The 22,436-nt window shown below is 43.1% G+C and overlaps 2 protein-coding genes across 4 annotated transcripts in view; one reads left to right on the top strand and one right to left on the bottom strand.

The window, feature by feature from the left end:
• KCTD15 (potassium channel tetramerization domain containing 15) overlaps window positions 1-11,545 on the top strand; it is a 46,010-nt gene extending 34,465 nt beyond the window's left edge. For all 3 annotated transcript variants that reach the window (XM_065640893.1, XM_065640891.1, XM_065640892.1), the window contains exons 4-5: window positions 1,796-2,101; window positions 7,729-11,545. In XM_065640893.1, the coding sequence (XP_065496965.1) occupies window positions 1,796-2,101; window positions 7,729-7,884 (462 nt within the window). In that variant the 3' untranslated portion in view covers window positions 7,885-11,545. The remainder of the gene's footprint in view (window positions 1-1,795; window positions 2,102-7,728) is intronic.
• LOC135991989 (transcription initiation factor TFIID subunit 4-like) overlaps window positions 11,383-22,436 on the bottom strand; it is a 142,748-nt gene continuing 131,694 nt past the window's right edge. Inside the window, exon 15 of the mRNA XM_065640890.1 lies at window positions 11,383-13,067. Coding sequence (XP_065496962.1) covers window positions 12,900-13,067 — 168 coding nt within the window. The 3' untranslated portion in view covers window positions 11,383-12,899. The remainder of the gene's footprint in view (window positions 13,068-22,436) is intronic.

The following is a 22,436-nucleotide window of genomic DNA, read 5'->3' as shown; positions in this document are numbered from 1 at the left end:
AGGCCACTAATCCCCGTAGGTTTAAACCCATCCTCTGCTAAGTAACCAGGGAGCTTCGCCAGTGGACACAGAAAAGCAGTAATGGTTCAGCAGAGTGCTGATTTTGGGGAGGGGGAAAAAATACCTTCCATCAGGGGACAAGGCTGCTTCTTTAATTTTCCTGTCCTTTTCCATCTTCCATCTCCTTCCCATAAGTGTGTTTGTTCCCCTCGTTTCTTCCCACTTGGTCTTATCACTCTGTTTCTACAGTCCTTTTTTCCTCCCTTAGTGGTACACATATTGTCCCAGCCTTAACGTAAATCAAAGAGATGTAAAGGATCATGTGTCCCTTTTGTAACCTTTTTTTTTTTTTTGTAACCTCACTGGTGTCAGTGTGAATATTCATACATCTCCAGGCTGTAGGCAGCCCTGGGGTGAAGGACTATCTCTCCACTACCTGCAGTGGGTCTGTGCTGCCAAATTTGAACACGGCTAACTGCTCTGGTTCTGCAGAGCAGCAGATTTTACAGGTGAAGTCCAAGCCACTATGAAGAGTCACTCATTTTTGTGCTGCACATTCATTGGCCTTTGATTCCGCCTCGCCCCTGAGTCCTGGAGTAGCAGAGCTGCTGTTATTTTTCATGTAATTTTGGTGCCCATTTTTTGATTGCTTGTTGGTCATGCCCTTCTTTCCAGCCTAAATGATTCAAGTCATTTCATGTCATGGCATTGCAGTGGTGGAGAACTGGCCCTTATGTCCCAGTGTTTACCTACAGCCCCCTCCACACCAGTCACGAGGTGTAAGAGCCAGGAAAGCAACCAGCAGGTCTTTGGAGAGAGGAGCTGGTGCTCCTCATGTTGTTCCTCCGCCCTTCAGGGGGCTGAAGGAGGCGGTGGGGCTGGTGTAACCCCCGGGTACTCCCCCCTCTCTTTCTTCTCCAGCTTGCTCTGGCGGGCACTGCTGCCTCCTTGGGTCCGGGGGCTGCTGACACCCTTTGCCTCAACATACTCGTGTGTTTAAGCTGAGGCAGGAAGATCTGTTGGAAATTTGATGAAAAGTTATCAAAGAGGATGCGCAGAAGACATCTCAATCAGTGAGCTGGGAATTGGATCAAATGGGGAATCTGAATTGCCCGAAGCCCAACTGAGGGGATGGACAAATGGCTGGGAAGAAGTGTTTTTTAAGTTGTTGGAGTGCACAGCTGAGCTCCCAGAAAGCGGGATGGTCACTGCCTCCATATGACTTACCAGGCTCCAAAGTACGCTTGAAATATATGAATAATCATGAAATGCAGGGAGCAGCTGAGCTGCTGCAGCTGAGTTTCAGGCTCAGCAAAGACAGGTGAGAAGTGAAGCTGAACTGACATCTCTGTCTTGTAACGTGTGCAAGAGGTGACAGCGGATCCCGAGATCTGCTGTAAGATCAGAAGTGAAAATCCGAGGCCAAGAGCGAAGATTAGGGCTCAGGACATCTCCTCTTACATCAGCAGCCTTTGCATATTGCAGCCAGTTATTTTGATTTCTTAATCCTAAGGTAAAATCCTTCTGGCATTGAGCTTGTGGCATAATAAGTGGAAGAATAATTCAGGGCAATGGGAACTTCATGGTCAGCTCAAATAGATTCAACACTAACACAGTGTGGTTTTCTGTGTAGGTGTAAGACGAAGACAAAGTACGTGGATACCTGTTGCCTTTGCACTCTTGCTGACAATACATAAGCCTAAGTAGGTCAAACAGGAACAATACTCATTTTTACCAGGGAACTATAAGCATTTCTAGTCTCTCTCTCCCTCTCTCTTTTCTTTTTTTTTCCCAGGACTTTAATCTTTTATATGAAGAAGCAAAGTATTACCAGCTGCAGCCAATGATTAAGGAACTTGAGCGATGGAAACAAGAGAAAGAACAAAGGAAACATTTCCAGCCTTGTGACTGCTTGGTCGTAAGAGTGACTCCAGATCTGGGGGAAAGAATTGCATTGAGCGGGGAGAAAGCTTTAATAGAAGAGATCTTCCCGGAGACCGGGGATGTCATGTGCAACTCCGTAAACGCAGGCTGGAACCAGGACCCGACCCACGTTATTAGGTTTCCTTTGAACGGATACTGCCGGTTGAATTCAGTGCAGGTAATGGCCTTTTGGTGCTGGCTCATCTATTTGCTGGGGTGGGTTTCTTTACTATTTCTCGTTCAATTATATGCAAATTATTTGCTTCTGCCCAATTACCTTCAGTGCTTACACTGCAAGGAGACATTTTCTGCCTGGTGAGATCACAGTCTTTCAGGTTTTCCTAAGTCTAAGCAGAAAAATAGATTTAGATTTTGTGTATGTTAGTGCCATGCTGGTCTCATAATGGTGTTATACTGATAAATGCTAATTTTTTCATCAATGTATAGCCTGCGGCAGTTTTTTTTCCCTCCAAAGTGCCCCCAGGAAGAAAGAGAGAGTTCCAAAAACTACAAAAAAAAATCTCCACACCATTTTATAGAAAATGCAACAATGTGTAAATGCATAATTTATGTCTCACTCATAATTAAATGATGGTGCCTGCGGGATGGACTTAAAAAAATTGATCTCTGCACTTCTTTTTTTTTTTCAAAAGGATGTTCTATAAAAATTGCCCAGAGTATTTTAAACAAAATGTATTTCATTTTATACTCAGAGTTTTGACATTAGGTTTAAAATTAAACATATGAAACAAAAGAAGATAACTGGACAGATAGGTGGATGGTAGCGGAAATAAATACGTGGCTTGTGTTTAGGCAGCAGCCTTATGGGCAAGAAATGCCATTTCACAAGGGATCAGCGCCACTGCAGCCAAAGCCGGGATGTTGTGGCTGTCCTTGGGCTGCGGAGAAGCAACGGCGTTGGTGATGCTGTTAAATTGCGCCTTAACGAGGGCAAAACAGAGCTCTTGGGTTTTTGCATGTACGCCTTTAAAATAAGCTGCAAAGAATACTTGTGTTTTGGAAAGTGAAATCAGCCTATAGGGCAATATTTCCCAAGTTACCGTTCCCTGCGGACGGGCTGCGGCTGCAGCCGTTCACTGGGCTGTGGGAAATGCCTTTCTGGTCTTGGTGGGCAGAGACCCGCCGAGGAGCTGGGGAGGGGGCTGCGATGGCAAGGGAGCCCTCGAGTCCCCCGGTGTCACTGCACAGCAGGCTGAGGCGCCTGCATCTCCCAGACCGCCAGCTCACGAGGTTTTTAGGAGGTCTGCAGTTACCAGGGTACGTAAAGGTGGATGGAGTCGTGTTGAACAAAACCTGCATTTGACACCGACACCTCCCTCCTTGGGCAGCGTTCCCTGGGGCACCCTGCGCGTACAGACACTTTTGTCTCAAACCGTTCGAAAAACAGCTCGTTTTGGTCATTTGGGGTTCAAGACTCCCACGTGTTTTACTGGCTTGAACTTCAACAGTGCAGTGCCTGCGGTTAATTTTTGCACAGTCCTTAGCAGTTTCACGTTTGGCGAGGTTTAGAGTGGGCTGCCCCAAAAAGAGAAGGCTGGAGCGGGGTGGGAGGCAGACGGGTTTGCTGGCAGTGGGACCAGCGCTGAGTCCATCCCTGTGCTGGGTGGAGGCAGCAGCTGAGGGGAGCGCACGGGGAAGCGCGTTCATGTCTCAGCCACACTGTCCATGGCATGCAGCGACGTGCAGGCAAGAAATTAGAAAAGTAAAACAATAAGGGGTGACTGCGAGGCACGGATGGGCTCAGCGCTGCAGGAGCCAAAGCGCTGGGTGCCCACATGGCTCAGCAGCTGGCTCTGCTCTGTCTGGAGTGGCAAACTGGTAGGAAACACGTGCTTGGAGGAGAAGCTGAATGCCGACTATTGCGATTATTTGAATGTGTTTTGAATTCCGTCAAAATTTAGACAGAATCAAAGAGTCTCTTTGCAGGTTTACGTTGTGAAAAAAGACTTCTGTCAAAGAGTCTACAGTCTAAATATTATTATTAAATTACATCATTTTACTAAATTACATCATTTGACTATATAATTAATAGAAAGTGTTTTCAAACACTTTCTGGAAAATGATGCATTTCTGAGACCAAAGGCTGATGAAATCAGCTGCTAATTATCACTGGCTCTGATGGACTTTGGTCAGGACACAGGCGTTGCCCTTCGCTGGATATTTTGGCAAAACAATATTACATCAGCAGTTGGAAGTACAGTGAAGTAAATGCATACACTGGAGGGAGCTGGGTTAGAAGGGGTGGTGGTTGGAAGAGCAGAATAACTTCCCAAGAATCTCAGAGCGATGTGGTTAACTCTGCCTGCTCTTTGCTGAGACACATCATTTTTCTTTTCCTGTGTCCTGCTAAATGAATTTGGTATCACAACTGCAATACTTACAAATTCTTTGGATCTTTGGAAAATATTTTCATCGAATGTTTTGTGACAAGAACTGTGCATATAAAACACAGAATGTCAACATTGAGTAGATAGTGGCAGCCAAAAAAAATACAGTAGCTCTTAGTTCACACCCATTTGTAATTACATATAGGTGATAGAGTTTTCTTAAGACTGACACTGCTTCTTCAACTCCTCACAACAGGTTCTGGTGAGATACACAAGCTTACCTTAGCGAAAATCCTGCAATGCTTGTATATGTTGAACGTTGAGTCTTCATAATTAAGAATATATTAGTTAGTATTCTGCAAAATTTAAAAGAAATGCAATAAGTGAAAGTATCATGTTTCTATTTGGAAAACCTTCCAACAAAATCAGATGTGCTTGGAATAGTGGAAGACAGAGTATATTAAATCCTAGAACAAATCCTCTATTTAATATTGTGTGTGTGTCTCTCTATATGTAGGAGAATCACAGCTGATACTCATTTACTTTTTGGCATATTCTCTTTGGAGATTTACAGAAAAGTAGCTCTGATTTGATTCAGAGACACTTACTGGTTCCCCTCTGTCTGTATCTTACCTTCAGAAAAAGCAATGTGCATAGAGGCAAATTCACTAAACGGCATTTAAATCTGTTCATGTTCAACACACGGCTCAGTCTTAAGCGCACACCGGCGCATACAAACCAGTGCTGAGCGCACATGGCAGCAGCTCTTACCAGCCTGTCTCCATAGACCTGACCTCAACCTCACCCACGTTACACTTAAAACTCTACTATATTTAAACACTCCCTGCATTGTTTACAGGATTTGGCCTGTTTTGTTTCTTGCTGAGAAAACTGATGATCCCAAGGATTTGAACACTAGATTATAGCCTGCAGTCTAGTCCTCCGAGCACGTCGGTAGCAAAAATGAACCGCTTTGTTCTGCATGCGGCGCTCTAAGGTGTAACGTCTACCTGGATTGTGTGTTTGCAGAGAGCCGGCTCGGTAAAGCAAAGCCCTACATTAACATGCAGCCTTCCATAGCTTTGGACTGAGGCAAGCCAAGGGTACCCCCATGCATGTTTTGTCTTACAAGCAAATTGATTTTTAAAAGTTTTTAGCAAGGATTTTGAAGTCATGTCTCTCTTTGAAATCCTACCTGTCAATCCTCTCTTTCGCTATCCAGTTAAATGGAAGAAACCTCCTTTCCTGCAGCCTCTCATCTTCATCTTGCCGGGTCTAGGAACAGGGATGCACAAAACAGTCAGAATACACTCCAGGTTGTGAAGCAGCAGTCCGGTGACGGCCTCTTCCTTCTTCCCTCTCCAGTTCCTGCCAGGAGCCAGGAACAAGTGTTAGTGTTTGCACCCCGTTGCTGTCCTAGAGGCTCCCTACAGCCTGGCCAAGCGAGAGAGCTGTAAGCGTTCTCTCTCTCAAATACATTTTGGTTACACAGCCTCCCTGTCCTTCTTTTCATCTGTCGAGGTTTGTTTTTCTTCCATACACTGGGGTGCTTTTTCAGTCTTTCAGTTCTACAACTTTCTTAGAGTATAAAGTAGATACAAATCAGGGCAAAAGTCAGTGAGATTTGGCAGATGTGACTTTCTGAGAACATAAGCCCCTGTGTCCCAAGGCCAGGCAGAGCTCCTCGGGCAAGTTGATTTCCAGCAGATTCTGTGTGGCTTAAGCAAAGCTGTGCTAGAGCAGCTCGTCTCCTTCGCCTGTGCTCAGCAGCCAGGGCACCAGCTACAAGGTTTTAGTGACCACTAGAAACCCGAACCATGGATTAAAACGCAGATGGCTGACACAGGCGACCTCAAAGGAGGGTTCCCATGGATTAAAACCACCAAATGCTGCCGTGGTTTGCACTGCGCTACAGCACCACATGCAGTTGGATACAGTTCTGCTTTTGAAACCAGTTGCCTTTAATAAAGGCTCCAGACTGATGTTTCTGGAGAAAGCAAAGCCAACATGCAGTCAGAAGCACATCAAGAAATACACCACCGCCTGACATGGGTCTGTGTGCGAGGGCAGAGGTCTGGCGTGCACATCTTCAACAGCGTCAGCTTCGGCCCTGGAACATGAGGCTTTTAAGTACTACTGCAGTAGGTGGAACTGCTGAAGTGCTTCACTGGGCTGCGAAAAACGAAAAAGAAAGCAAATCCATTCCATAACATAAACCCGTGAAAGCGTACGAGTTGACTCCATCTGGGTATATTGCTTAGACGCTTCCGTAGGTTGAGTGCACAAGTTTTTACATAGCTTAGTCCCTGCCATGGTGCCTGGCAGACGGCTGGCGTGTGGGGATGCTGGTGTCACCAACTTCGTCAGGTTTAGTACATCACGGTGTTCACCTCCCAGCGCAGTGGGCACACGTGCTGTAGCAGCGGTCGTGGCACCTTGGGCGAGGCGGTTGCAGAACAGCACAGGCTGCTCCCCGTGGTGGCACTGATCGGCAGAGGAGAAGACAGGAACCACGTTCCCAGGCTGCTGCCCTGGCCTCAGGAGAGCTGCCCGCGGCAGGGTTGGAGCCCGGCGTCTCCTCCGGTGGATCTTGCTTTGCAGATCCGCCACAGATGGAGCTGGCATCTGCTCTCACCTAACACCGAAAAAAGTCTGTGTGAGGCCTGCTCTGCTGGGAAACCCTATATCAACATGCTCACCCATGTGAAAACACGGCCCCTATCATACAGCCAAGATCAGTACGTCCTGGGGTGATGTGCTGTGCGACAGTCTTGGAAATTAGAGTTGCCTCTGGGTTCCTTAAATTCGTGCATCTAAATTGCACCAACTTTTCTTTAGGAATAGAAAGAGAAAATACATATTCGGGCAATACAAATTAACCTCTTTCTTGGGCCAGAACATCTCCTTGTTGTCCGTGTCTTGGCTGCATCCCGTCCCTGCCATGCTTGGCTAAAAGCAGCGCTCGCTTCCAGCGAGGGAAAATCACAGCTGTGGTTTCCGTGCAGATCTGGCGGAAGTGTCACCCAGACTCCTCAGACATTTTCATCTGCCAAGGAAGAGCTGACAAGTGTTTTCAGCTCCTTGCTGTAGGACTGTTCATATTACTAATGAGTAATGGGCAGTTTTTATTATGACTCAAACCCGACGTTGCTTTCTATAAGCAGTAAGATATAACATCAATATCACCACAGTCCAGGATTTTACTATATAAAGTACTAAGCTGCTCTGCAGAGTGCTTATTTGTTTGATTAATTTTTGTTTTCTACAGAGGTTTGCTGAGAGCGAGACTTTAATCACAGTGTAGTCATTTAAGAATAAGTTATAGAATTATAGCTGAATAATATTCATTCGACGAGGACTCGAAAGACTAAATCCATCATTTACAGCCAGTGCTCCTGAATGCTTTTATCACTAAAATTTGCTAAATATTAATCTGATTTTTTTCCCCACATTACAGGTGCTCGAAAGATTATTTCAGAAGGGATTTAACGTGGCAGCTTCTTGTGGTGGTGGGGTGGATTCCTCTCAGTTCAGTGAATACGTGCTGTGTCGCGAAGACAGACGACCACAACCTACCCCAACCATCAGAATAAAACAGGAGCCCCTGGACTAGACCTGACCCGTTCTCCTTTGTAACCGTAGAAGTGTTTAATAGTCCCTTATGTGAAACACTAAGGATTTGCAAAACAGTATTAGCAAACAGATTTTGACTTTATGTTGCCGATTAGTGGTATTCTGAAACTACCTGTCACATCGCCAGCCATGAAATGCATTTGAAAAACCAGTTGTCTGTTTTTCACGATGAAATTCCTGAGCATGCTCAGCATCCCAGGCCTGCTGGGAATGTACTTTGGGCCGAACAGCTGCGGCGGTGAAAAAGCCGAAGCTTCACAAACCCCTGACCCGAGACTGGCCTTCTGCAGAAAGACCAATTAAAGCAATTTGAATAGATCAGCAGGAGAAAGGGTCTGGTGGCCTTTCCAACAATAGCCAATGCTGTGACGCGTGGAAGCGGGCACCTCCGAGAGGAAGACGGTACTAAAAGCTGCACTGAGAATCCTCCCTGACAGCCGCACCTCCTTCATATCAGACGTGCTTTACACCTCCATACATGATGTTACACTTCTGTGATTGTACTCACTCATGCTAGCAAATGGCTTATTTTTATACAACATTTCCAACTGAATTATCTCTTTGTGGACAGAATCCAGAATCAGAAAAGGACCGATTTATAGTCAACTGGTGCTCAGTACTAAAAAAAACCCCACACAAAACGACCAAAAAAGCGACAAAAGATTTGACAAGACCGATTATGGCAATATTTGCAAAAGTAGGGATCTGGAAGCACAAAATAAAATGCTGCCCACCATCACCCACGGCTCATGTCCTGAACGTGGAGCTGTCGTTCTCTTAACATCAGTCTTGTTTTGCCTCGGAAACTCTTGAGTTTCGCATCATCAAGGAAGCGCAGTTCTGCCAAGCAAGATCTGCCACCCCTCGTTACTCATTTACTAACCCTGGTATAAGCCCACATTTAGGAGGAAATGTTAAGAATTTTGGACTAGACCACTCTTTATGGGTCTGGAATTTTTGCAAAAAGATAAAACCCTGTACTGCCATTGTCCGATGAAAGCAGGCCACCTTTTGTTTAGATTGTTTTTCTCTATTATTTTAAACTATTATTAAAATACCGATTCTGTAGCTGCCCTCTATCTGTGTAATTTTCTCTACCGGAGCCCGCTGTGTGCAGGAGGTTACTGCTCCTGCCGGAATCAGCAGCGACGCCGACTCGCGGGCTTCCTAACTCAGGAGACAGCACCGTGTTTGCAGGTGCGAGGTTATAAATAGCGTTCTGCTAAATCCTCTTTATTGCTGTTTAGCATGATTGGGTCCTCAGTAACTAATTCATGTGTTAATCACAATTTAGTTTCTCCCACATTAATTTATAGAATACTGTTGTAGATGCTGAATTTTAATTAAACTCTTTTTAGATGCATAAATACGGCCATATAGAACAAGGGACAGAGTATTAAGTGGTCAACAATTAGCAGTTCTTTAATGGCAAATCAATTACAATCAGGTAAAATTTTAAAAATTAAGTTTAAGACTAATATTTTCAAAAGTGATGAGCTGTATTGACCATCCAAGGTACAATCTAGGCAGGGGTCTGATTTTTGGAAAAGTGCTGGATACCTGTCAATGGAAAATCAGACCTCTGCAGGTTTTCTCACCTTGGTTACCCAACTCAGAAATCTCTTCTAGACATCTTAGCTGATAGGTATTGGCCTGCTAACTTAGCAGAACCTTTGAGCAAATCTGTCTACTTTAAAAGAGTTGTAAAGTTATTTTATTTTGTGGTTTTATACTTGTACAACATTCTAAAGTTGCTAGGTATTGCCATATTTGAATATATGGCACAACATCCACCTTTGTATGTAAGATATCTGTAGAATTGTATATTATACATTTAATATTGTAAAGATCTTAACGTATAATTGTCATGTATTTGTGTATGCACATTTCTTATACAGTACTTCATGCCATAAACATTTCTGTAAAGTAAATGATCAAAAATAAGCAAGTAGGGTGGAACACTCACTGTATCTCCCATGTTGTTTGAAAGAGGCGAGAATTTCTGACTGCGTCTCCTCCGGCCTTTTCCTCCATTCAGCTTGATGTAGCCGTGTCTTACAAAAGAAAAAAAAAAGGTGTTTTATTTATTACTTTCATACATTGAGTTCACTTTAAGTTCAAAGTATCCTTAAATAATCCGTTTAGCTTCGTGCTTTTACCCTGCGTACTCTTCCTCCTGCCCTCCTGCGCAGGCAGAGGCGGCACCGGCAGCGCCTGGGCGCTGGTGCGGGTTCCGCTCCCTGCGGTACCTCGGGGCTGGGGAAAGGCCATCGCCGCGTGTTTACATTTCACCATCGCAGGCGCCGGTTCTGCCCCGCGCAGCCGGGACCGAGGCCGGGTACCCGGCGGTGCCGAGCGCGGCCGCGGGCAGGCGGCTCTCGCGGGCCGGTTGGTGCTTCTCGGCGTACGTGGAACAGCAATGCAAGCGTTTGTGGTCGGTTGGGTTTTCTTCAGTTTGCTGTTTACCGTTGTTTTTTTACCGCTCAGTAAAGCGGCTGGTTTTGGGGCAGCTCGCTAAGGCGGCATCGTAAAGGGTTCCAGGCTGCACCAGCCGCGTTAAATGTGAATCTGAGATGGAAAGTTTGAGCCATGACATCACGGCGTTGACTGCAAAACAGCACCAAGGCAAGGAAGACATGTGGAAACAATCACTTCATTAGCAGAAATATGCCTTTCAAAAAAAAAAAAAAAAAGTTAAGCTACGACATGTTCTTTTAGTTAGTAACTTAAGGTCACTTATTTAAAGTTTGTTACAGTTTCATTTATATCTTTCTTTCTTATTTCCCTGTATTTTTAGGCAACAATATCAGCAAAAACTGATTTGAATTTTTACTTCTGGCCTTAAACCATAGCAACATAACTTAATTAAGAACATGGCCCAGCGTCACTAAAACATGTTTTAAAATACCATAGAAGCTCCAGTAAAGCTGTGGTGCGCAGCCAGCAAGTTATTATTGAGGCCAAAAAGTGAGCCTGGCCTGTTTTTTCGCCTAATTCGATTGAACGAGTTGTTCCGATTCTCTGTTGCCGAGCACTGGAACCGCGGCCGGAAGAGCAGGAGTGTTTGGTGGCGCTTGCTGTGCGCCCTGTGACGCCCTGTGACACCGCGGGGCTCCCGCGGCTCGGCCAGAACGCGAAGGGAAAATGTTCTGTTGTGCTCGTCGGACTCATCGCTTCTGAGAAAGCAGCTGTTGAGTCCATTCATTCACTGTATTAATAGCATCGAGGTCTGTTGACAATTTTATTAGATGTTTGACAAAGGATAACTATCAGCACAACAAAACATCGAAGTATTTGGCTTTAATATTTCTTTGTGGGTATTCTGTTAATATTCTAATGCAAAATGTTTCTGAAAAGTGCTTAAGAACTACAAGACAATGTGAAATTCATGTTTGATAAATTAATACTGTATGTCACTCGATGTGTTACTTTAGTAAATTGTTTTATTTCTTTACAAAATAAGTACAAATAAGGGAGTATGTTTTCACACAAATTGGGGGTATTTACGAGTATGTACAGAAATCATCAAAATAACGTAATTCTAATAAACACAAGGCCTTTATAAACAATATGTACAAATTATCGATACATTTAAAACATAATTTTACACTTCCTGGCCTTAAATACCTTATGAATATCTTTTGGCTAAATAGCAGCAGTATAAATTTTCTTCTGCTTTTCATAAACCTTAAAAAATAATTAAAACTTCTGTTTTTAAAACTATTGGACAAATAGTTCTATTTGTGCTTTTGCTATGGTTTCCCATAAAAAAAAAAAATATTGCCTCAAAAAAGTGGCAAGCATAACATAGTAAAAATGGAAAAGATAAATAAGCAAATGTCTCCCTTCCGTGGTTACTGATAATACTGTTAAGTCTGACATACACCAACATGTGCCCACCTGCCTGCTCCATATTCTGGCCTTTTTAAAAGACTCGCACTGACTTTGCTGGGGGCCCCTTAAACTCCAGTCCAGCAAAGCATTTCCAAAGCGTTCCTCCCACCCAAGGACTTAAAACTCCTCCTTATGCTTAAAGTCCTGTGCTTGTCCATGAGCCCCCGCTGGGGGTCTCGGCAGTCCCTGGGGCGATGGGCTTCGCTCACCCCGCGCTCCTGGGTCTCCGAGAGCGGAACGGGCCCCAAAAAATTCCTTTACAGTGACTTTAAAATCCATATAGATACTCTAAGATCTTTACTGAACAATACTCTCTTTTAAAACCACCATTAAACCATACTCTTTGCAATAAATAAGATATTTTTTAGAAAATAAAACCCAACTTTGATTCATGTTACTAACCAGCTGCTACAAATGTGCAAAAGGTTGAAGAGATTCAGGAAACAACTGGACGCTGGTCAAGGTAACTCAGCTGGGACCCAAACGCACAGATTTCATACGCTTAGGATTTGGTTCAGCAGATAGCTCAGGAAACGAGCTGTGCAGTAAAAGCAAAACTCCTAAATACATGAAATCTGTGAGCACGTGCAGCGGCTCTTCGCTGTGCAAAGAACTGCAATTGTAACACATCACGTATCACCGTGGTTAGTCAGTGGAAGCAGTGCTACCAAAACTATAAAGAAAACCAAACCGGCACCGTAAGCGAGCATCCCGCTAACACCGTGGCGAGGTCCCGGTCCCGTGAGCCCGTCCCAGTCCGTGCCGTGGGTGCGCTGGGTGGGCTGTGCCAGCGGACTCTCCGTTTGCATAACTCCCAGCGCCATCTCCTTCAGCCTCATCTACAACAGCCAAATCCAGCAAGGCTTTGATGTTGGTTGTATCTGCGGATTTAACGTTTTAAAACCTTTTGCACATTTCTCTATCTGTTTTCTAGAATTCTTTTTTTTTTTACATAAAGGGAATTTATTGCATGTGTCTGACGATTTTCAAAACAAAATTACTGGAACATTGACTTCTGAAAAAAATAGAAGGCACATTAAAATGACAGCTTTTCAATGCAAGTTGAGCTTCTGTATGGAGAAATCAGTACAGTTCTTGGCTTTATTTAAGCAGAGCTCGATAGAGCAGGAGAGAATGGCTCGTTTCTCTTTCCTGTTCCATGTAGAAGATGAAGTCCCTGAGGTTTACGCGCGTTATTTTCTGTCGTGCATACTGCCGGGACGAAGGAGCCCCCACGCCAGCCTGACTCCCACCGGACATACCGACGCCCTACAAAGAAAACAGCAAAGTCAAAAGTCCTGCAACAGTAAGGAGTTTGCTCATGCTCTCAGGTTTACAACTACTAACCGCTGTGTTGTTTTAAACATCTTAAATGGATTATTGTGAGCCTCATTCTGAACGTATTACGTGAGGGGTTTTTTCTGTTCTCTGAGCCTCACCAAGTTAACCTGAGTAAAGAAGCTCAAGTGAAAACACACGCGAGGCCAGATCTTAATTTACAACTTGGGACAAATATGTCCGACCCATTCTCCTGCTGCCATCATGTTAATTGTAGACGTATTTGACCACTTTCATTTCAGGAACCTTTTAAGGATAAAACTGTTTGCAGCAGATAAAGCCATCTTTGGTAGGTCCAAAGCGCGCCCCATCCTGCGGCACGGCCTGGCCGGGCTGGGAAGAGCTGAGCGCCGCGTGGATGCGGCTGCTGCGGGCACCTCCGCCGCGCCGAGTCCCAGCGGGACCCCGATTCCCTCCTCAGGGTCAATGAGACAAAGGCTCACTGTGGGGAGACACCGAAGGATCTTCCTGGAGCGCACACCAGCTGAGAAGCGGGACAATTAAATAGAAAAATCACAAAAACTCAGATGTTGTGCAACGATAAAGAGAAACATTAGTATACTCTTTTCTAAAGCTATGTTAAATAATTTTGTTGTTGTTTAAATTGGTTCAGAGCTACTGAATTACTGAATACCTCATCCTGGCTTTCTACATGGAGAGAACATTCACAAACTGGGCCTGGGAACACTGTGATCTGAATATTTAGAAACTGAAAGGACGTAATTACAGACTCCGCAGGCTTGTTGAGTTTCAAACTGAAACCTGATACACACACACGTTCAACTCTTTTTTCATCCTTAGGAGACCACAGTTTTTATTAATTCCAATTGATTTCTGACAAAATAAACTGTTCTAACTTGGAAAAATAGGGTTTAATCTCTAAAAAGATTTAAATTATTTATCAAACCTCTAAGACATCTGGCAAAGTTTTCAATACTTTTAAAATCCCAGATTTACTTACTGCTGCTCTTAATAACCTACCTTTCTTTCCTCAGGAAATACTTATGCCAGGATCATGGTTCTAGCCATTAAAAATACAGTTAAGTGTAATTTTACAACTGGAAGATTGTAGGGGGAACACATGGTGTACTGGGAGTTTGACATAGCCCTGTTTTCCCTGTCGCTTTTCTCTCTGGGTACCAGCAGTCGGACTCTGTGCAGAACTACACCGGTCACGTTATTTCTCCTGTATCTGATTACTAAACTACAGTAGTGGGGCAAATCCTATTCTCTTATAACCACAAACACAAAAGGCTTAATGCAGTGAAAAGAGTGTGGCTGAGCTTGCAGGCAAGAGAGGGCGAAGCCCCAACCTTCGAGCACCGCGAGTATTTGATCTGAGGGATTTTGCTGTCCAGTACGGAGCGGTTTTGTTAATAGATTAATTGATTTACCACCTAACCCCACTGCTCATAGAAGCAGCATGTGCTGCAGCTGCAAGGGTTGCTCATCCATGCTGAAGCCAGACGTATCCCCAGTGCACAATCCATTTATGCAGTGGTGCCCTGAATTCAGCCTTTATGCCAAAATGCTTTGCATTCATAAAAGAAACAGCATCATTTAAACTCGTGCTCTTTTATCTTCCACAGGTCTAGAAGGATCCCCAGCCTTAGGCTGCCTCTCGCCCGCACTCTGACCACTTTGCCGGGGCTGCCGCCGCTGTTTGCAACTCTCCAAGAAACCACCATGTGTATTTTTATTTTAAATCAAGCTGACTCAAAAATGTTTTTTGTTCTTCTCTGTTCCCCACATGGTGCATCTGCCCCCCCGCCCTAGGTAATACTTATTTCAGACTCATTGTGACTACAGTCCTGGACAGTGACACACACACGTGAGAAATGTGGCCACCTTCCACTCATTAAAAAATGCTGTCCATAGCATACCAAACTAGAACCATCCTGCACATACTGACCACATATTAATAGGAATGCTACTGAATTTTTCAAATTTTTCTTCATATAAAGCCATTTCTTGAGTTAGTTGAGGTACGTTTACAACATGTAACTGCTTTCTATTTGAACAGAGTAGCTGGAATTAAGACGGGGCAAGTCACATTGATCACATTTATCCCAAGATACTGAACCGTTACATAGGAAGAACACTTAACATAATGTTAAGCTGTGCACATTCATAACTGCACTTGTAAGCCAATCAGTTACCTGATAATGTTCTGTAATTGTTTTACAAGGTGGAAAAAATCCTAAGAATGATTTCAGGAAGTACAGAAGCACATCTGGAAACTGACAGAACAATAATTTTTATCTGTCAATATGACCTCTAATTTAAACTAAAGACCAATTTGTTTGGTACTGCATTGTACTCTAAATTATTCTGCAGATGCTATATAAAAAAATGTACACTACTAAATGCCACAATTTTTAATTATATACATGAATGCAAGCATAGTTAAAATTAATTGCCAAGAATAGTGGAATTGAAGCCATGCAGATTTTTCTCAAGAAAAATCACATTTTTTATCAGCACGACAGACTTTTCATTAACCCAAACAAGCCCTGCGTTGTCTATATTCATGGCAAGTAATAAGAGTTACAAAGATAAAAGCTCTAATAAAAAAATAAATGGTTGTAAATTGTTTACATCCTTTACTTGCTGGCCTGCCACACCCAAGCTATTACCAAATCACACCCACTCAAACATCCATCAGTACTAGTTTTTCTATCAGTGAACTTCTATTTATAATGTAAGGGAAAATTAAGATGTTCCAGACCAGAAAAAAAAATAATTATATATGAACTCTTTCTGCCTCTTCATTTTGAGATTGCTCACATACATGAGTTACAGCAACTTCTCATCCCCTTCCATCTTCACCTCTCCTGTTTCCCACTGAAGTCAATTCACAGAAAATCAAATGCAGGAATTTGCAAACACGCTACGGTGCCACGCTCGCTGTTAACCCGCTCAATCAGAGTCCGTCTACTTTAAAGGGCTTTAATGTACTTCAGATAAGCAGAGCTGATGTATATATAGCTTACAGTATTTTAAACAACAGTGTTGGACTGTCAAGCTTAATTCAACTGTTGGAAGCTACCTAGCTTGAAATTATGGCTTAAGAAGAATCAGAGTAATTATTGGTTCAGTGTGCACATTTTGAAGCAATTCTGAATTTATGTCAGATGCGACACAAGCTTTGTGCTGCCCATCTCAGCCTGTTTCCTATTTTCATGATTGTCCTCTATGAGAAAACTCATGCTGTTGGCAAAGCAGAATAAAAATGGTTCAAAATAAAATACTGACCAAAGACTCGGTAGATCACTAGGTAAATATCCAACGATCTGCCAAAGAAACAGGCGCTCACAGTGACAGGAGAGAAATTAAAACAAACAGTCCTGTGCACAGGGAATATTAAAGAATACTCTCCACAATAAACCTGGCTCCTCTACAGAGGGTTTGTCAGCTCTTGCCTCCTCCAGAAACACCCTCAGCCCGCTGTAGCACCCACCACCCATCACAAAGTGCCCCCCAGACCTTCCCCTCTGTCCCCACGGCACCGCTCCATGGGGGGCTCTGCTCTTCTCTTGTCCCCTCGCCCAGCAGCCAGCCCAGCATCACCCCGGGCTGACGGACCCGCCACCGCGCCTGCCCCCCACCCAAACTTACCCCAGTCCTGCCGAGCTGCCCCCGCGGCCCTTCTGGCTGCTGAGAGCAGCGTCTGCCCCGCGCCAACCGCTGCCGTGGAAGCTGTGGGGACCGAAAAGCTCCAGCTCCTTCCCACCCCCGGCCCCATCGCCCGTTTGATCAGTATTTCCTGAAAGCTTTAAACACGACTGGAAAAGAGGACTCGGAGAGACAGACACACCTCGTCTGAAATTTTCATGCACAAACTCCCTTACTGCTCCGAAAGTAATAATGTCTCTGTGCGTTAAATTACAATAATTAGAGCAGCAGGTGTATGAAAATTAAACCGAGCAACTCCCAAAAGTGTCCTGTTCCTTGCTTGAGACAGAAGTGCTTTCACTTAAGAAAAAACATACAATATCGAATTACACTGATTTTTATAACAGTGATTTCTACTGTTGAACAATTAATTTTTTTTTCCAAAAATCTGTATACCTTCAACTTTGAATTATAGAACCATGGAAATACAGTGCAATATTCTTGTCAGAAAACACAAAGATAAGGGCAAATAGAAGACCGCTTTTAATATTTTATCCATCCTTCCTTCACCAGAAAACAATTCAGTCCTGACATCTCTCCTTTGAACATAGTCCTGAACTGCGCTATTGCTTCTCCGTGACCCAGAGAGACAAGGCAATCATGATAAAAGATCTGCTGGTTTTCTTCCCAGGCTACGTGGCAGATCCTTGTGGCAGACTTGCACTTCAAGCCAAAATCTGAAAGTGGGAATCATACAGTAACAATTCAAAGCTGAGCCATCTATGGAGTAAAAAAAAAACCACCAGGAATTTTGTCTCTCCAACCTCTATGCACTGAAGGAGTGGGAAGATACCGTATATATTAGTCTGCTCTTATGAATAAGAGGTCTTGGATCATAAGAAATATTCTGGAGATATTCTGCAGCAATGATGTTTACCTGCATAAAGTGCTATTAGATCTTTGTCTGAGAGGCACTTTGTACATGAAAAACAGGTATAATATTATGTATGATTAGCTGTCCTACAAAATATAGTGTTTAATTCAGCACCTACTGAGGCTAATAGTAATGATTTCACTGACTTAAATGAGAGCCGAAACATCCTTAAATCAGTATTCCCCCGAAGTACAGAAAAGTAAGTAATAGCTGTTTGTCAGCACCTTGAAGATTAACAATACTGTATGCAATATAATTATATCTACAAAAAGATTGTGCATCTTCATAGGCACAATACGGTGGCTTTATGAGTGTCTTCAGAAAGATTCATCACCAAAAGCTATCATTTAGGCCTTCAGATCAGCAACATTTACAGGGAGGATTAGACATCCTTATTTCTTCAGAAGATAGTTATTTTCATTTGCAAACATTTTTATCCTGCACTATTTTAGTGCAACTGTTCCTACAGACTGCATTTTGGCCCACGTTGCTTGCTACACCCTCTTGGATGCAAATGCATCTCATTTCCCCTGGGCACATAAACACACACCTCACCCTGCAGACAAACATCAGAAAAACTGATTTGCACAAGTATTTACAAGTACTTCAAATACCAACACAATTGCAACATTTCAAAGACAGCATGCAGTAATTTTTATATTAAGAAATAATAAGAGGAAGGTAAATCATACTAAGACATGGATACAGTGAAGGTTTTTTCTTTAGATGCGATCACTTTAGTTTATAATTACTTGATGTTATTTCAACCCAAAGAAACCGGCTGCCATTACAAGAAGAACACTTTATATGTACCTGCTCTTTGCCTTTATTATGCTAAGAGAACTCACATATACAAGTACGATTACAATTGAAAACCTGCTTTGTAAAACAGCATCACACCATCAGAGGAGGGACCTCAGCACGATACCAGCCTGACCACCTATTCCCTCCTCCAAGAGCGCGTTCGCCCTCCAAATGGAAAGAGAGCAGGGGCCAAATCAGGTTATGCGGCATTTCAGCGAGAAACAGTTTGGGATGAAGAGAAGTCTGCCCCAATGGAAACAAGTAACGCAGATGAAGTGTGGGGCAGGTACGGGCTACGACATTTACCTGCTCAAGGGAGATGGGTGTTCAACTGCCTGGTCCTCAACAGGTCATTCTCAGGAAGAAACCCGACTGCAGCTAATTTTAACTTCTTAATCAATTTATCCACGCAGATCTCTAAATAACCACTGCAATAACGTGACAGAGAAAAACCTCAAGATTTTCCTGCACAGAGATACAGCTCTGCCTTCTCCAAAGACTTTTAACCTTTCCGAGGTCTCTCTACGTCCCTCACTTGGTACGTGATAAAAACGGATGCCTTGTATCCTCCGACTTGCTGTCACAGTCAGGATTTGCCCGGTGATGCAGGCTCCAGGTCTTTTCATTTGCTTTGTTCCTGGACCTGCTCTTCACTGCAGCTATAGATCTTGCCAACGTCTTTATCCACAAACATCTCATACCTACCACAATCCACTCACCTTACTTGGACTTAAAAGCAATGAAAAATTAAGATTAAGAACTCTAAATTTGGGCTGCGTTCTTGCAGTGGTAATTACAAGTGGAATATTCTATTTATCCTGTTTCCATCATACACATATATTTTCATTTTGTTTGGAATGTTTCTCCTCCCATGCTTTCCAAATGTTTAATAAAGTGCCGCTCCCTTTGAAATACTAATCCTGCCACATTTTTTTATTGTTATTTTTCAAGCATTGTGGTGCTTTTCCCTTCTCATCTTTCAATAATAGCATGGGGGTTTTTTGGTGGTTGTTTTGGTTTTTAAAGGACTTGCCCAACTTACTCCAGCCCAGTCAGGCTGTACATCCCTACATTCTCTCTGGAGAGTCAAGAAACGTCAAACCAGCCTTGGGAGAAGCCCTGCAGCCTAACTTGCAGGATTCACATTTTCCTTGAATCATACGTGATTCCCACCTGAATTTTCTCTTGTGGTAATCCTTGATAGTAGTTCAAAACTATCTCAGCTTTACATAGTGGGTGGCGCTTTCTCTTCTAACCTGTATGATTGTCACTTTCATTTAATCAGAAACTTAAAATAATTAAAATATTCTTGACACTCATCAATCTCTAGACACATGTAACTGTAAAATTTAGTTATTTAAATATCTAATTAAAATAGACATGATTGCTAGCCAGCAAGGTTGCTTTTTTGGTCTATCTCTTACTGAAGACACGCTGAGCAGAACAACTGTAGGGGACAGGGTCTCTGTGGGGGACCAGACCCTTCACAGCCAGTGTTGATGAAAAAATCAGCGCTAAGAAGCGCATCACGACACTTCATGTGCTAGCTACAGCTCACCTATTTATGGTGAGACACAGATATCATATAGCTGGTTTGTATATTGCCAGTCCTCCCATGGGAAGGGGAAGAGCAGAAGACAGAGATGCTTGTGGGGAGAAAAAAAGAAAAAAAAAAAAATCTCACGAATGCAAAATCTAAACCAAAATCACTTTCTCAACTCCTGAGAGCATGAATTGCTCTCATTCATCTCAACTGACTCTCAGTTCTTAAGCCTAATTATGATGTATAACACCCAGACTTTAAAATCATTATGTTAGCAACTGTGGACCATCTTGCGCACTCCCACCAATTGTGCACGTGCCAATCAAGTGACTTTATGCACCACTTGCCAAACAAAGGGCAAAATTAGCCACAGATCTACCAGCTCTTGGCACATTTTATTCCCATGTAGAAGTTGCTCGTATAATCCACGAACAGGGGTATAAAGCTTTCCCTATAATTAACAGAGGCTCCTCTGTGGATTCAGGGTAGCACATGGCCCAAAATCATACACCCAGCCCATTAAATAAAACAAAACAAAGCAGGCAATGCGGTTATCTCAGACCTGAGTGGCAATAAAATTAAGCACTAGATATTAATACTTTCAGTTTGCAGGACAAACACATTGTCAGAACACAGTCCTGCGTACAGGAAATAAGACGTTATATCTGTAAATAAAATGTGGGAGATGGCTAACACTCTATTACTGCATATCTCATGGAATATAATTAAGGCCTGGTGCATTTCAGACATTAGGGCGAGATGACAGTTCAGCAGGAGAAGCTGCTGAATCGTTTGGCCACTTGATTTCTTGATTTCTTAACATTTCTGTTTCTCACAATTAAGTCTCACTCTTTACTCTTTTTAAGGCAGTGGTTTTGTTTGTTCATAAAATATTTGAAAAAACTTGACTCAGATTGGCACAAATAACTCCTGGAAGAATGGCTCCAAAAAGGACACAAGGTGTGTTTTCTCCCCTACAGACAGCAGCAAGCTTCTCGGAGCCCCCATTCAATAGGTCCCCCTCCCACAGCACCCAGACAGTCCCGTGCAGGTCAGGGTCACCACGTGCTGTTTCCCCTCCTGTGTCTCTTTCCAAGCCCCGGCCTCTCTCCCCGTCCACACCAGGGTCAGTGCTCCAGGACTCGGAGCAGACAAAATAAGGCAGCCAAGCCTTGAGTAAATGCAGATCGGTTTAACTGTAGTATACTGACAATTTAAACTTTGCTCTAACATTTAAAAAACCCCTGTAATCCCCTCTTACTACATGAATTCCCAAATCCTCATCTTCCTCCATAAATATTTCTTCAGATGCTAAACTCTATTTTTAGTTATCTCTAACCTGTCATCTTTCTATCCTGGTACATTTGGATACCACTCAGACTACCTCAAGAAAAGAAGAATTAACAAGTAACTATCACGACCTTCCCTTTATTAGAAAAAACCCCAATATATAGCTATTATTTAAAATAAATTAAAAACCAGATAGCCAAAATCAAAGGGTTCATTACGATCTCTAATTAAAACAGATATTATATTATAACAGGAAATAAGTCTAAGACAGACCAGAAAAATCGCCTAATACCATTAATCATCTGATACATATTGCATAGCTATTACTGATGGGCCCCGAAAGTTGACACTGATCAGTGTATAAACTGACAAGTCTCTCAGATCTATTTACTCCCAAAATAAAATAAACATTAATATTATATAAAAAAGAGGTTTGCAACTACAGAAGAAAAACCTTTCCCAAAGTACCAGCCAAAAACGGAGGCTCATGATGAGATTTTTTTTTGGCAAAGTTAAACAAAAGGCCGCGGAGTGCAATATATTCACCGTCTTGGAAGGGAGCTGGCAAACCCATCATCGGCAACGTGAGAACTCGAACAGATGACGGAAGAGGGCAACCGAGCAGACATACGCCAACGTACACATGCACACACTGCACAGGATTACTAAATTAATTAGAGAGGCAAGTGAATAGCAACGCGGAATTCAGAATGCACCCGGTAGTATGAAATGATGCTACTGGCCTATTTTTACCATTGGCAATAAGAGAGGAGAAGCGGCTCGAGTAGGAGCAAGTGCACTATGATACAACACAACATGAGCATTATAAAATGCGAGATGAATCTCAGGCCCAGAGGCTCTTTAGCACCACTCCAAATCACAACTCTCTGCCTTCATTTTTCTTCTTTGCTACCATTCCACTTCTTCTCCGAGTACTTCTGACTTATTAACCCTTTTTTCTCTTTCTTGTCTTCTACCTTCCGATTTTCATGGTATCAAATCAGATTCTTTAAGAAGCATTTCAGTAATAACAGCAGAGATTATGGATCACGAGTCAGATTTTCTGAAGTACTCTAACCCAGTGAAGCTCCAGTTGTTTCCAATGAGAAATTTA

Source organism: Caloenas nicobarica, chromosome 9, assembly GCF_036013445.1.
Source record: "Caloenas nicobarica isolate bCalNic1 chromosome 9, bCalNic1.hap1, whole genome shotgun sequence".
Lineage (NCBI taxonomy): Eukaryota > Metazoa > Chordata > Aves > Columbiformes > Columbidae > Caloenas > Caloenas nicobarica.
This window is presented reverse-complemented; position numbering and strand designations above follow the sequence as displayed.